Consider the following 14,006-nt stretch of genomic DNA (forward strand, 5'->3'; position numbering starts at 1 on the left):
TGCAATACCGGGCTTTGGCCACTACGTCAAATGGCTTCATGCGCCGGTGAGCAACTTTCATTGAAATGAATAGGCAGCCATTTTCAATGCCGTCTCCAGTTATATTATACCTCCATGCCCTGCACCCTGAGGCCCTTCCAGCTGACGTCAATTAAGTGCTCAGGCCTCAGGCCACAAGTGCGAGGGGCCGCAAGTGCGGTTTGCGCACTCAGATTGGGATTCAGCTTATGTCCTGTGTAGGCTTGGGTCCTTTGTTGCATGTAGAACTATAAGGACCCTCGGTGAGCGCGGACCTCCGCCCAGTGATGCATGTTGTCAGCATGTACAGCAGTTGAACGTCTGAGTGGCCTTTTTCAGTCAGGACTACGCTAAGGACCCCGCCAGTGGTATCATCCTGGGCCCACCCAACTTCTACATTCAGCTTTAGATAGAGGTGGATTGTTCCACTTTATGAGGAGAGGGGGGGGATTTTTCTTCCTATTACAGGTGATAAAAGAGGTATATCATATCGGTAAACACTTTTTTTAAAGTATAGAAAGACATTTTGAACACTTCATTTTTATTGAACTTTCATAAAACTGTTGAAATGGTGTGCTTTACAAAAGAAGCGGAGCGAGACATGGTGATGAAGAGAGAGAGAGAAGAAGAGAGAGGAGAGAGAGAGAGAGGGAAGAGGAGAACAGAGACGATGACCACAGCCGAGCCGTCCGTCGATCGACGCTCCCGGGGCCAAACGACCGGATGAAGATGAAGAGTCGGGATCCTCCTCTTCCTCAGGCGACGATGGGCTGCGTCTCCTGGATCAGCCAGCGGAGGGCGTCGCCGCGGCCCTGCCTCTCCAGCTCCGCCCCCACCGTCTCTCGGCACTGCCTGTGGTACTCGTTCACCCAATCGCGCTGCGGGACAGAGCGGGGTGCGTCAGAGAGCCACCACGTGATTGGCTGATCGATAGTGCTCCTGTTCCCATGACATTTAGGCTAGTGCAGAATTAAAGCCCTAAATGTACCTGCTTTATTTTTCTTCGTACTGTAGGTAGCTACATTACTTTTCCTTCATATCACATCATAAATCTCTCCTATGATGTTTTTAGCCTCTCTTACTCTGAAATGTAATTTAATGTAATAAAAAAAGCGCATTGTGTTGCCTCTGGGTATGAAATGTGCTATACAAATAAAGCTTTGATTGATTGATTGATTGATTGATTGATTGATTGATTACTGTCCTCCAACATTTGACTACCCCAGCAATCCCAACCAGTATATTCACATCACAGGTATTTCTATTCTACCAAGAAATGGAAGATACTTCCTAAAGAAGCCGTTGACATGAGATGTTTACTAGAACAATCCGTCCTAATAAGAATCTAAAATCTAAAATAACGTACACCTTTTACACCCAAAAGTCACTTAGATGTGAAAAGATCTATTTGATTTAAAAACCAGAGGGTTGAGGGGGTCTCACCTCTTTCTGCGTGAGCATCTCTGTGTTCATCATCTTGACCTGGATGGGCACCAGGGTCAGGGGTTCGAAGGTCAGACTCCCCCTGTTCCTGTAGTTATACTGGCAGAAACACAGATACAGACATGCTCACACGTCGCTGCGTTCGCTCTCAGGTTCGTTCGCTTGCTGGGTTTAATAGGGACAATAGGGCTCAATGCACAATCCAACAGTGTGTGTGTGTGTGTGTGTGTGTGTGTGATTGTGTGTGTGTGTGTGTGTGTGTGCGTGTGTGTGTGTGATGGTAACAGGATAGGTTAGGACCCTTACCTTAGGCTTGGCGGGTACTACAAGGACCACGTTCTCAATTCTGATGCCGAAGGAGCCGTCTTCATAGTACCCAGGTTCTGAGAACACACAGGGCAAATACAACATGGACGTGAGTGTGTGTGTGTGTGTGTGTGTGTGTGTGATGGGGGGGGGGGGCAAAAGGAGAGATGAAAGTTTACATGTACATATTACATCCATGTGTGTAAATTAGGCTGTGTGTGTGTTTACATGTACATATTAAATACATGTGTGTGTGTTTACTTGATGTACATATTAATTGCGTGTTAAAATGTACATATTTAAATGTGTGTGTGTGTGTGTGTTTACATGTATATATTAAAAGTGTGTGTGTGTGTGTGTGTGTTTACATGTACATAATAAACGTGTGTGAGTGTGTGTGTGTGTTTACATGTACATATTAAAAGTGTGTGTGTGTGTGTGTTTACATGTACATATTAAAAGTGTGTGTGTGTGTGTTTGTGTGTGTGTGTGTGTGTGTGTGTGTGTGTGTGTGTGTGTGTGTGTGTGTGTGTGTGTGTGTGTGTGTGTACCCTACCGTCGCTGACGATCATGCCGGCCTCCAGCGGCTCGTCAGCGAAGGTCTTGTAGCTGATGCCGCACGGCCCCTCGTGCACGTTGAGGAAGCAGCCCACCCCGTGACCCGTCCCGTGCAGGTAGTCCAGCCCAGAGTCCCACAGCGCCGCCCGCGCGAACGAATCCAACAGGTGGCCTGGAGATGGGGGGAGGAGAGAGAGAGAGATGGAGTGAGGAGAGAGAGATGGAGAGAGAGAGAGATGGAGTGAGGAGAGAGAGAGAGATGGAGTGAGGAGAGAGAGAGAGATAGAGGGAGGAGAGAGAGATGGAAAAAGAGAGATGGAGGGAGGAGAGAGAGAGAGATGGAGTGAGAGAGAGAGATGGAGGGAGGAGAGAGAGATGGAGGGAGGAGAGAGAGAGATGGAGGGAGGAGAGAGCGATAGAGGGAGGAGAGAAAGAGAGAGAGATAGAGGGAGGAGACGGGAGGGGATCAGAGGAGAGGAAGAGAGGGGTGAAGGAGAGAACGGCCCAGAAGAGAGAGGAGAGAAGAAGAGAATTCTTCTTCTTTTTTTTTTAACCCCCAAAACAAAAACCTCAAGCAAAGCCGAGAGGAGGGGGCGAGGTTGTTACCCTTGGTTCCGTTGGGGAAGATGGCGGCGCTGACGGCGATGTGGCCCTTCAGGACGTAGGTGAAGCACTCCTGAGAACGCGCAGGCAGCCATGAGTCAGGAAACAGCACAGGCTCTGACAGAAAGACTCTCTACTGTACGAGGGAGAAGGTTCTAGAAACGGTACCTTCTCGAAAGCAGAGGGGGTTCCGAAGTGCATGGTGCGCGTGACGTCGGTGGTTCCGTCGCTGTGGGGGAGGGAGAACGTCAGACTCGGGGGGGAACGTTGAGGAACTTCACGGTTTGTTTGTCAAAGTCAACTTTATTTATATAGCACTGTTCATAAAAACAAATGTAGCACACAGTGAAGAAAAATTAACCCTTTTAGTACAGTCAGTAAAGTGCCAACATTTTGAATTTCCCTACATTACGAGAAAGCGCAGTTTCTCGGCTTTCAGGGAGTGTTGGAATTTGTTCGACTTTTAAGATATTTATTTTATTTTTTTAATTTTTAGATACTTTTACAAATTTTCTGGTGATGTGGTCGTATTCAAAGGGTTAAAAACAGTTAAAGTCGCACAGAAACGGACGTTTGAGATCATCTAACTTCCGTAGTTTGACGTATTTCCGACGCAAACAAGCTATGAGGGTGGGACATATGTTTAGAGGAATTTGATTGGAACATTGACAAGTGGACGGGTTTTAAGAACTTTAGACAGATTCGATAGAAGGATAGCGTTGATTGACAGGTGGATGTCGTGAGATTATTGGCCTAAAATCTAAGGTACCTGTTGTCGTCATTGCACGTGACCTACCGTTTTCCAGGAAGTAAGAAATTATATACTTTGATATATATATATGTATATATTTTGGCATACATCGTTGAATAGGTGAACACTGACCAATTATGTGAACCAAAATGGGACAGAATGCTTTTTTCATTTCTGTGCGACTTTAAAATAGTAGATAAAAATAAGAGAATAAAACACAACAGATTATATATGGTAAAAGAGAATAGAAAGTAAGAGAAAAGAAAATAAGTCTCAAAATATATAAAAGTATATAAGAGTATATAAAAAAATAAAATGAATATAGTTATGTTTGTTCGTCCATCCATCCACCCATCCATCCATCCATCCACTCATCCATCCACCCATTCATCCACTCATCCACCCATCCACTCATCCATCCACCCATTTATCCACTCATCCATCCATCCATCCACCCATCCATCCACCCATTCATCCACCCACTCATCCACCCACTCATCCATTCACTCATCCATCCACCCACTCATCCACCCACTCATCCATCCACCCTTCCCACCACTCATTCATCCCTCCCTCCCTTCCTCCCTCGGTCATGGTGTTGGTGGTGCTCACGTGTACTGGGCCCCAGAGTCTAGCAGGTAGACCTCGTTGAGGGAGAGAGTTCTGTTGGTTTCTGGGAGCGGTCTGGGGGGAAACGGTTCAGGGTTAGGGTTAGGGTCAGGGTCAGGGTTAGGGTTAGGGTCAGGGTCAGGGTCAGGGTCAGGGTCAGGGTCAGGGTTAGACACACAGGCGTCAACAGCCTTCGGTCTTAAAGACGCGCCGTACCGGATGAGCACCAGGTACTACTATCACTAACAGCACATCGGGATCAACACATTCTCTCATTACATTACAGTCATTTAGCAGACACTTTTATCCAAAGCGACTAACAATAATTGCATTTAACGTAGGAAAAGCCAATGTACCACTACTCGCCAGAACTCACAAGTGCATCTTCCTTCTAAAACAAGTGACTAAGAGCATAATCTAGTGCTGAAGGCAAAGTGCAAGAATAGCAATCTAAAATACAATAAGTGCTTAAGAGGGAGGATCGTTAGTACTTCTTGAAGAGATGAGTTTTGAGCCTGTGGTGAAAGATGGGCAGCGACTCTGCTGTCCTGACGTCAGTGATCTGATTCATACGCTTCATATGTTCATGTCTGACCACAGTGTGATAGCGTTCAGTACCTGTCTGACCACAGTGTGATGGCGTTCAGTACCTGTCTGACCACAGTGTGATGGCGTTCAGTACCTGTCTGACCACAGTGTGATGGCGTTCAGTACCTGTCTGACCACAGTGTGATGGCGTTCAGGACCTGTCTGACCACAGTGTGATGGCGTTCAGTACCTGTCTGACCACAGTGTGATGGGGTTCAGTACCTGTCTGACCACAGTGTGATGGCGTTCAGTACCTGTCTGACCACAGTGTGATGGCGTTCAGGACCTGTCTGACCACAGTGTGATGGCGTTCAGTACCTGTCTGACCACAGTGTGATGGCGTTCAGTACCTGTCTGACCACAGTGTGATGGCGTTCAGTACCTGTCTGACCACAGTGTGATGGCGTTCAGTACCTGTCTGACCACAGTGTGATGGTGTTCAGTACCTGTCTGACCACAGTGTGATAGCGTTCAGTACCTGTCTGACCACAGTGTGATAGCGTTCAGTACCTGTCTGACCAGTGTGATGGTGTTCAGTACCTGTCTGACCACAGTGTGATGGCGTTCAGGACCTGGCGTTCAGTACCTGTAATGAATGATGGCTCCGTTGGGCCCCACACTGGAGATGGAGGGGAAACTCAGCCCCACAAAGTCTTTCTGTTGGCTGAGAGAGACACAGAACGCACACGCACACAGTTGAAAATTAGCTTTAAGCTAATACTGACATATTTATAGTCATGTTTTTAATGTACTGTGTGCTGTTGATTAATATGTACTGTCCCTGTACAAATAAAATCGTAAATAATAAACGCTAGCAAGACACCAACAGAATGTAGATGCCAAGTTACGTTTCGCTGACTGAGTGATGGCACAGCACCGCAGTTTCTCTGTCAGACAGTAGATGGCGCCAACACTCTAAAATAAGCCCACTCTAGTCACTGCATAGGAGTGAACTCAAGAGAAACTTATTATAGTCTTAGCCACGTCATAGTCTTCTAACTACTGAGCCTGTAGTGCAATCTATAACTCAAATGGGATGATGGACTTTGAAGGGTACAGTAAAAACTAACCATTTCAGACTGGCATTTAAACACTTGTGTTTATATATTTTTTTATCTCCACTTTTTTTCTGACCTTTTTACTGTTTTGTTAACATATTTTATGATCTTTTTGTACAGCGCTTTGGGTTCGGGAAATGTGCTTAATAAATATGATTTATTATTATTATTGTTATTATTATTAAATGATTGTTATATACAGTATGTACTCTCTGTCTGCTGGGTACGTGCTGGTCTGGGTTGGAGGGTTAGTTCTGGGTACGTGCTGGTCTGGGTTGGAGGGTTAGTTCTGGGTACGTGCTGGTCTGGGGTCAGTGTGAGGAGTGAAAGTACCTGCGGTATTCCTCCGCCTTATCAGCAGCAGAGATCTCCGTCACGGTGCCTTTAGGAATCTATGAAACAATAAAACACCTGATATGAGAAACACCGCCATGACACTTCTCTGTTACATAACATAACGCATGACAGGTCTCTCTTACATAACATCTGTGATATCGGTCTCTGCTGAACGGACAGAAAAGAGAATAAGCCTACTGGATAGTTTCATATAGAATTTATATATAATATATAATACATCATATATATAATAATAACATACTGTAAAAAAATAAAAAATAAAAATAATATATATATATATATATATATATATATATATATATATATATGCATATATATACACACAGGTGCATCTCAGAAAATAAGAATATTGTGGAAAGTTCATTATTTTCCGTAATTTAATTCAAAAAGTGAAACTTTAATATATTATAGATTCATTATAAAATGAAATATTTCAAGGCTGATTGCCTCCATGTCACGCTCCTTGTTGATGCAGTAATTTGTGCAAAAGGAGCCCCGACCAAGTATTGAGTGTATAAATGAACATACTGAACATTCTGTACAATCATTAAGATTAAAACAAAAAAGGCTTGAAATATTTCACTTTGTGTAATGGATCTAGAATACATTAAAGTTTCACTGTTTTAATTAAATTACGGAAAATAATGGACTTTTTCATAATATTCTAATTTCCTGAGATGTACCTGTGTATATATATATATATATATATATATATACACACACACACACACACAGGTATATATATATACACACAGGTACATATATATATATACACACACACACACAGGTACATAAATATATATATATATATGTGTATATATCTATACACATCTATATATAATATATATATAAACTCCTGACCTCTTTTTCCAGCCAGGTGAAGAGCTCACAGAGGGCCACAGCATCCTTGATCTGTCGGCACAAATCACAATATGTAACGACGACACCAGGCTTCGTTCATTTGACCTCTACGACCTGTGGGTTACCACCCAGGGCGCGCAGCGTAGCGGCTAACGACGGCGAGAGGTCGGCGAGAGGTCACTCACGTGGGCCGTTCTCATTCCCTGGATCTCGGTGGCGTTCTTGACAGCTTTGGCAAGGCAGAGGGGGGTGTAGGGGATGGGGACGCGGTGGGCCTGGAGGGGGGGGGGGGGGGAGAGAGGAGGGGACCAACGTCAGTGAAGAACGCTACCCGTTGCGCCCCTAGGCCGCCACGCCTGTTCCGTCCGGACTTCCTTGGGTCATTTTTGGCGCCGGCGCGTCTCTCACCTTGGGGATGACCTGCGTGAGCGCACAGCTGGCCTTGTCGCTGATCCACACCTTCTCCTTGGGCGCCAACGCCGCGCAAACGGCCTGCAGCTCCGTGAACGCCGACTCGTACGGCAGCGTCCGCACGCTAGGCTCCGCCCCGCTGGGCGCGTCCAGGCCCAGGTGCCGCCGGACCGCCGGCTCGGCCAGGCGCTTCTGGTCCACAAACAGCCTATGGGGTGGAAGGTCAGGGGTCAGATATGGGAGGAGTCACGGGTGCTGAGATGCGAGTGTGAGACGGACGTGTCGGACCTTATTGTGCTCATCCCCACGATGGCGTAGGCGAAGAACACCGGGTTATACTCGATGTCTGAACCACGCAGGTTAAACAGCCCTGGAGAGAGAGAGAGAGAGAGATAGGGAGAGGGAGGGAGAGAGAGAGAGAGGGAGAGAGAGAGAGGGAGAGAAAGAGAGGGAGGGAGAGAGAGAGAGGGAGAGAGGGAGAGGAAGAGAGAGGGAGAGAGAGAGAGGAGAGAGAGAGAGAGAGAGAGAGAGAGAGAGAGAGAGAGAGAGACACATAGACAATTCAGTTCTGTGCCTGTAACATTTGGAAAATCGTCTGCCCTACAAATCAATCTAGACCTGAACATCATTCCCTATTATTAGTGTTCCAATCCAGGCTTTCCTCCTCCTCTTCCTCCTCCTCCTCCTCTCCCTTGGACCACGCTCTCAAAACCCTGCTCATTCAAAAGCCTCTTCTGACCCGACTGTAATCACCAATCACCGCGTTCCTAATTAGACCAAACACTTTGGCCGGCCAATCAGCAAAGAGAGGGGTCCTTGGGTCGTGATTGGGTGTCGAGACGCAGACACAGGGTCCTTGGGTCGTGATTGGGTGTCGAGACGCAGACACAGGGTCCTTGGGTCGTGATTGGGTGTCGAGACACAGACACAGGGTTATGAAACCTGGCACAGCTGTGTGTGTGTTGTCACTCTTGGGCGAGGTATAAAACGCACTAGACAAAACAACACAACTCTATTGTAACCAATATTGAAATCAAGTCAAGTCTCACATGAAGACTGGCAGGTAGCTCGGCGTTTTGAGCGTCTGACCAGCGAACGAAAGGCCCAGCTTTTTTCCTCCGTGTCCCACAACGGTCCCGAGTTCTACTTTCAATTGTCCCAGACTTATCAACCATTATCCTAAACTAAAGTTCTTTTATTTTCATTCTACACCATAGTAACTCGCATCACTTCATTGTCTGCTATGGAAGTTCTGCTAGTTGTTCCTTGCACTTATACAGTATCTGAATGAAAAATGTAAGTCACCCTAGTAGGTGTTTGACCAGCGCTTCTACCCTGCCAGCTCTCTGTCGCAAAATAGATTTTCATCTCAATGACACCTCTTGGATAAATAAAGATTGAATGAAAAGACAAGACAAGACAAAGTATGGTCCTGTTTTCTGTGTGGAAGTACGCAGAGTGAGAGTGATACGCTGCATTTCCACACAGAAAACATGTGATGACCAGGTGATGATACCTCGCTACCACTGTGTTGAGCTAGCATTAGGAAAGTGTGTTCGCCCACAAGAAACACAGCATGGAATAAGCTGAAAATGGTCTCCGTCGATCAACAACATAGTGGCTAAGTCCTAAATGACACTTTGTCCATAATTCCGAAACTTCCCCTTAAAGGCCTTTTATTTTGTTAAATTAATTTAAGGCTTTTTTTTAAAGACCCTATAATGTCCCGTGGATACCCTGAAATGACCCAATCGTAATGAGCGGTTTCACAGGAAGTCATACATGCAATCTCGTCCAGCGCCGTGGCAACGAACCAGGTGATTTTCCTCTCGGCCATCTTGGAACGCAGAGCTGTGACCTTCTCCTGCCAGCTCATACCTGCAGTCACGGCGAGAAGAAAACAAGTCCCACCCAATCACTCATCATCTCTGCAGTCCATGGAACGTCATCAAAAGATAACGTCTTAATTCAACCGTGACACTTCTTTGGATGATGGATGATGGATGAGGGATGTAGATCGCATGGTGACTGATGTGTTGACTGTTCAGACTGTGTTATTAGAATGTCTCCGCCTAGAGAACCCTTTTGATGGTGAATCTCCACACGCATGTTTGATTATCGTCTGGGAAACCAGATCTTTGTGTTCTAAGATGGACTACGGCGGGGGATTGACCAGTTTGACCTATCAGGTCTGGGGAAACCCGGCTGGTTCCTGGGTCCTAGTGTCCTACGGTGTCTGTATGTGTGGTGCTGACCGGTGTAGTCCAGCCCCAGGGTGATGAGCTGGGTGCTGGGTCGGGGAGGCCGGTCCACCCAGATGGCGTCAATCAGGTTCTCCTGGACCGCCACCAGGGCGTGGCCGGCGCCAGTCAGGGCCTTGGTCATGTTCTTCCACTGGTCTGGAACACACACACACACACACACACACACACACCCCTGTCAAACTACTACTATGCTATGTGCTACTACAATGCTACTACGACTACTCTGCTACGTCCTACTGCAATGCTACTACTGCTACTATGCTAGGTGCTACTACAAGGGTACTACCACTACTATGCTACGTGCTACTACAATGCTAATAATGCTACTGTACTATGCTACGTGCTACAACAATGCTACTACTGCTACTATGCTACGTGCTACTGCTACACTACTACTGCTACTATGCTACTATGCTACGTGCTACACTACTACTGCTACTATGCTAAGTGCTACAGCTACGCTACGACCCACCGGCAGCAATGATCCAGGGGTCCACCCCTACTTTGGAGTTTTCGGGGAGAACACTGATGAGCCAGTCCTCCTGAGTGGGCGTCTCCTTCAGACCTGGGGGGGGGGGGGGACAGACACAAAGACACCGTCAGCCAAACAGCCACAGCATAAAGACAGGCCCACTATGCCAAATATGTACAAATTCTCTCAAGCCGTTCTTGAGATATCGTGTTCAGCAGGCCAAAAACACCTTTTGTGAGGTCAGTGACCCTTGACCTTCGATCCCCACAATGCAATCAGTTAATCCTTGAGTCCAACTGGACATTTGACCCAAATATGAACAAATTCCATTAAGCCTTTCTTGAGAAAGTGTTCATCAGGCCAAAAACACATTTTGTGAGGTAACAGTGACCTTGAGCTTTGACCACCAAAATCGAATCAGTTCTTCATTCAGTCCAACTGGACATTTTGGCCAAATATGAACACATTCTGTCAAGCCATTCCTGAGATATCGTGTTCACTAGGCCAAAAACGCCTTTTGGGAGGTCACAGTGACCCTTGACCTTTGACCCCCACGATCTTAAGCAGTTCATCCTTGAGTGCCAGTGAACATTTGTACCAAAGGGGAAGAAATTCCGTCAATGCGTTCCCGAGATATTGCATTAACAAACATTGTACGGACGGACGGACAACCCGAAACCATAATGCCTCTGGCCACGCTATCGCCTGGCGGAGGCATAAAAACCTGCTGCAGTGTTGACAGCTCCTAGCAGCTAGCATCCTAGCAGGCTGACCAGGTAGTTTACAAATGATTTAGTCCAGGGGCCAATACAGATTTTGGTACCCCCTAAGGTGACCAAAGAATACTGGTATTTCTGTCTTCCTACATTTGTCTAGTTTATATTTTGGTATGATACCATGTCTGGCTAGTAGCTTAATGCTTGATCAAAGTACATTTTCTCAGCACCCTACATCCCAGTACCCCACTTAGAGTACATTAGCCACTAGCGCTAAATGTTAACAAACCTTACAGGACCACATCTCCAAATAGCAATGAGCTTAGGATCGTTCCGGGGTTGGCTTTGGCTCAGGACGTAACCTTGAAGTTCATTGTCCTGAGGTAATGTGCAGTATAGGCTACTGTAGGCATAAATAAGCCTGCCTTGCTAATGTGCTCATTTTCTGTAGATGATATCGCATGATAGCGTATCGCCGTTTCCTGGAGTGGATCTAGCAGGGCGAGTTTCCCTCATCTGACGGAACGTTCCGTGGATTCCAAGAGACGGGAGATACCCAAGATGCAGGGTGACCAGTTTGAACCTGAACCAACATATTACAATTTTTTTAAATTTTGTTTAATTTTGTTTAAATGTAATATTAATATTTATGTTATTTATGGTAGTGGTTTGTTTACTATCCAAAGTGCTGTTACACTAGAGCATCGGTCTCCCTTTCATATTGGCGGAGGGCCGATTAGGCTGATTATTCTTTAGTATTCATTAGTAACTAACTAACTAACTAACTAAGTAATTTGTTGTTCTGCATAAGATATTCTTTGTGGTATTTTACTATTTTCTTAGGATATAATTTAGTCTTTTTTTATGTAGGCCTGGTTATAGGCCCAGTATGCCATTTGCACACCTATATTTGCACCAGACTAGGCCAAGGCTATATAATCCCATTTTCCCGGCCTAATAGCCTACCGTACATCCACCCAAATCATTTAAACACATTAAGTTGTATTCTCTGCCATTACATGATTTAATCGTGTCATAATCATCTGTATTGTGGGCCTGTAGTAGCCCTAGGTAATAATGCAAATAAAAAATAACACAGATGTGATGGCAAATGTGGGCATTCATTTCACTCCGAATTGTTGCATAAATTATTCTTTGTGGTATTTTGTTTCTTACTATTTTACTACAACTTTTCAGGCGGGAGAGAGAGAGAGAGAGAGAGAGAGAGAGAGAGATAAGAGAGAGAGAGAGAGAGAGAGAGCAAGAGAGGCAGTGTGAACGTGGAAGGAGCCCGAGTGACGGTGAGCGTGGCAGACAGCCCAGCCCTCGACGGTCCTACCACCACTCTACGAGCTATAAAAAGATGTTTATGTAATTCAAGACGCTCCTGTTTGTCCCGTCGATAATGATTGTGTTACGGTACGCCCCGCGGCTAGGAAAGTGGGCGTCTGGGCTGTGAAATGGTGAAATGCTGGGTGGTTATTGTGAAATCTCTGCTTCAGCATGATGGTTGGGGACCGATGCACTATTAGATTATTTTGCCGCTGCTTTTTATTAAATCAAATCATTATTTATTCATACACTGCACTGCAACTTTTATTCCTGTATTTTATTTTGTTTTAATTTTTTGCATTTCATTTTATATGACCTTTTATGTGTTTCTTAAACTTTGTCTTTTGTCTTCGTTTTAATGTCTCATGTAAAGCACTTTGAATTGCCTTGTTGCTGAAATGTGCTCTACAAATAAACTAGCCTTGCCTTAGACACAATTATTTCTACTAAGGGAAACTTTTTACTTCTGAACTACTGTCACAAAATAGCAAATATGTTTAATGCCCGTATACTACCAATACTGTATATAAATGACACCTAAAGTACTTCAGGAATTTTAGCATAATTGCCCAAAGTAAATTGAAAGCTCTTCTTGAACCATGTGTAGTAAATGCATGGGGTTGTTTGCCTGTAGATGACTATAGTAGGGAGTTGTTATCTTTAAAACACAATGGGATCAGAGCATGTAGGCCAGTGCGTTTTGCTCGAGGTGGGGCAGAAGACAGCCCGGCAGGGGGTTCATCACCTGGGTCCACATTGACTAGTTTTCACGGCTTCGACGTGCCACCCGTTGGGTGGAGCCACGGACGGCAGCGAGCGCAGTACCATTGTGGTAGTTGTACTGTAAGTTTCTTCCATTTGAGCAAAAAATATATTTTCTGTCTTTTCTCTGGCCATAAGGCACAAATTCCACAAATAACTGCACTACAGAGGTGACCCAATTTCAATTGATTTTTCGATTCCCAGTGGAAAAATACTCCTTTAACTCGATCCATACTGTATGTTGAAAACGTACTATATGGAATGTCTCTCTAAACATATTTATTTACAAATATCAATGTTTAATCCAGTGGGATTAGGAGTAATGTGAGCCACCACACACTCTGCACACTCACTGAACACACACTCACCACACCCCATTCTGTATATGGTATAGTAAGTATACTGAAATTGTGCCTCCCCCTTTTATTTGTATTTTTAACAGTATATCGTAATTTGTACATTTCACTGCATTTTGTTGTATTGTTTTGTTGTTTTTGCGCTGTTTTTTGTCCTGCACCCTGTCCTGTATCGTCTACAGTATAACCTGCCTTAACCCTGGTCACATTCCTAGTATGGGTGAACCACGCGCCGTACATGGCAATAAACACATCAGAGTCTTGAGTCTCATTTTTTTTCGTATCTCAAAAATGTCATGAGACTATACGAAACCCAGAGGAATGAAGAAGTCTTTTAGGATCACAGTGAGTGATCGTCAGTGTTGTCTTGTGGGTACTGGTATCAGGAAGCCAGTGCCAGAGAAGCACGCACACTGCCATCCTGTGCGCATGCATGTTGTTTTGCATTCCCTGACGGGAAGTTTGTAGGCACTTGAGCGGTGGCATTTTATGTAAAAAAAAAATAAATAAATAAATAAATAAATATATATATATATATATA

General features: G+C 45.0%; 1 protein-coding gene across 2 annotated transcripts in view; it reads right to left on the minus strand.

Annotated features, from left to right (window-relative positions):
- Nucleotides 1-713: 713 nt before the first annotated feature.
- The window catches only part of xpnpep1 (X-prolyl aminopeptidase (aminopeptidase P) 1, soluble), a 22,649-nt gene continuing 9,356 nt past the window's right edge, over nucleotides 714-14,006 (minus strand). The window contains exons 5-20 of one of the 2 annotated variants that reach the window (XM_084441016.1): nucleotides 10,300-10,392; nucleotides 9,819-9,962; nucleotides 9,346-9,441; nucleotides 7,852-7,933; nucleotides 7,561-7,771; nucleotides 7,338-7,427; nucleotides 7,153-7,203; nucleotides 6,268-6,326; nucleotides 5,463-5,540; nucleotides 4,292-4,363; nucleotides 3,097-3,157; nucleotides 2,932-3,001; nucleotides 2,324-2,497; nucleotides 1,768-1,844; nucleotides 1,462-1,560; nucleotides 714-896 (exon numbers count right to left, since the gene is read on the minus strand). In XM_084441016.1, the coding sequence (XP_084297142.1) occupies nucleotides 774-896; nucleotides 1,462-1,560; nucleotides 1,768-1,844; nucleotides 2,324-2,497; nucleotides 2,932-3,001; nucleotides 3,097-3,157; nucleotides 4,292-4,363; nucleotides 5,463-5,540; nucleotides 6,268-6,326; nucleotides 7,153-7,203; nucleotides 7,338-7,427; nucleotides 7,561-7,771; nucleotides 7,852-7,933; nucleotides 9,346-9,441; nucleotides 9,819-9,962; nucleotides 10,300-10,392 (1,580 nt within the window). In that variant the 3' untranslated portion in view covers nucleotides 714-773. The remainder of the gene's footprint in view (nucleotides 897-1,461; nucleotides 1,561-1,767; nucleotides 1,845-2,323; nucleotides 2,498-2,931; nucleotides 3,002-3,096; nucleotides 3,158-4,291; nucleotides 4,364-5,462; nucleotides 5,541-6,267; nucleotides 6,327-7,152; nucleotides 7,204-7,337; nucleotides 7,428-7,560; nucleotides 7,772-7,851; nucleotides 7,934-9,345; nucleotides 9,442-9,818; nucleotides 9,963-10,299; nucleotides 10,393-14,006) is intronic. The other variant, XM_084441017.1, reaches the window with a different exon arrangement.

This window comes from Borostomias antarcticus, assembly GCF_949987555.1.
Source record: "Borostomias antarcticus genome assembly, chromosome: 7".
NCBI lineage: Eukaryota > Metazoa > Chordata > Actinopteri > Stomiiformes > Stomiidae > Borostomias > Borostomias antarcticus.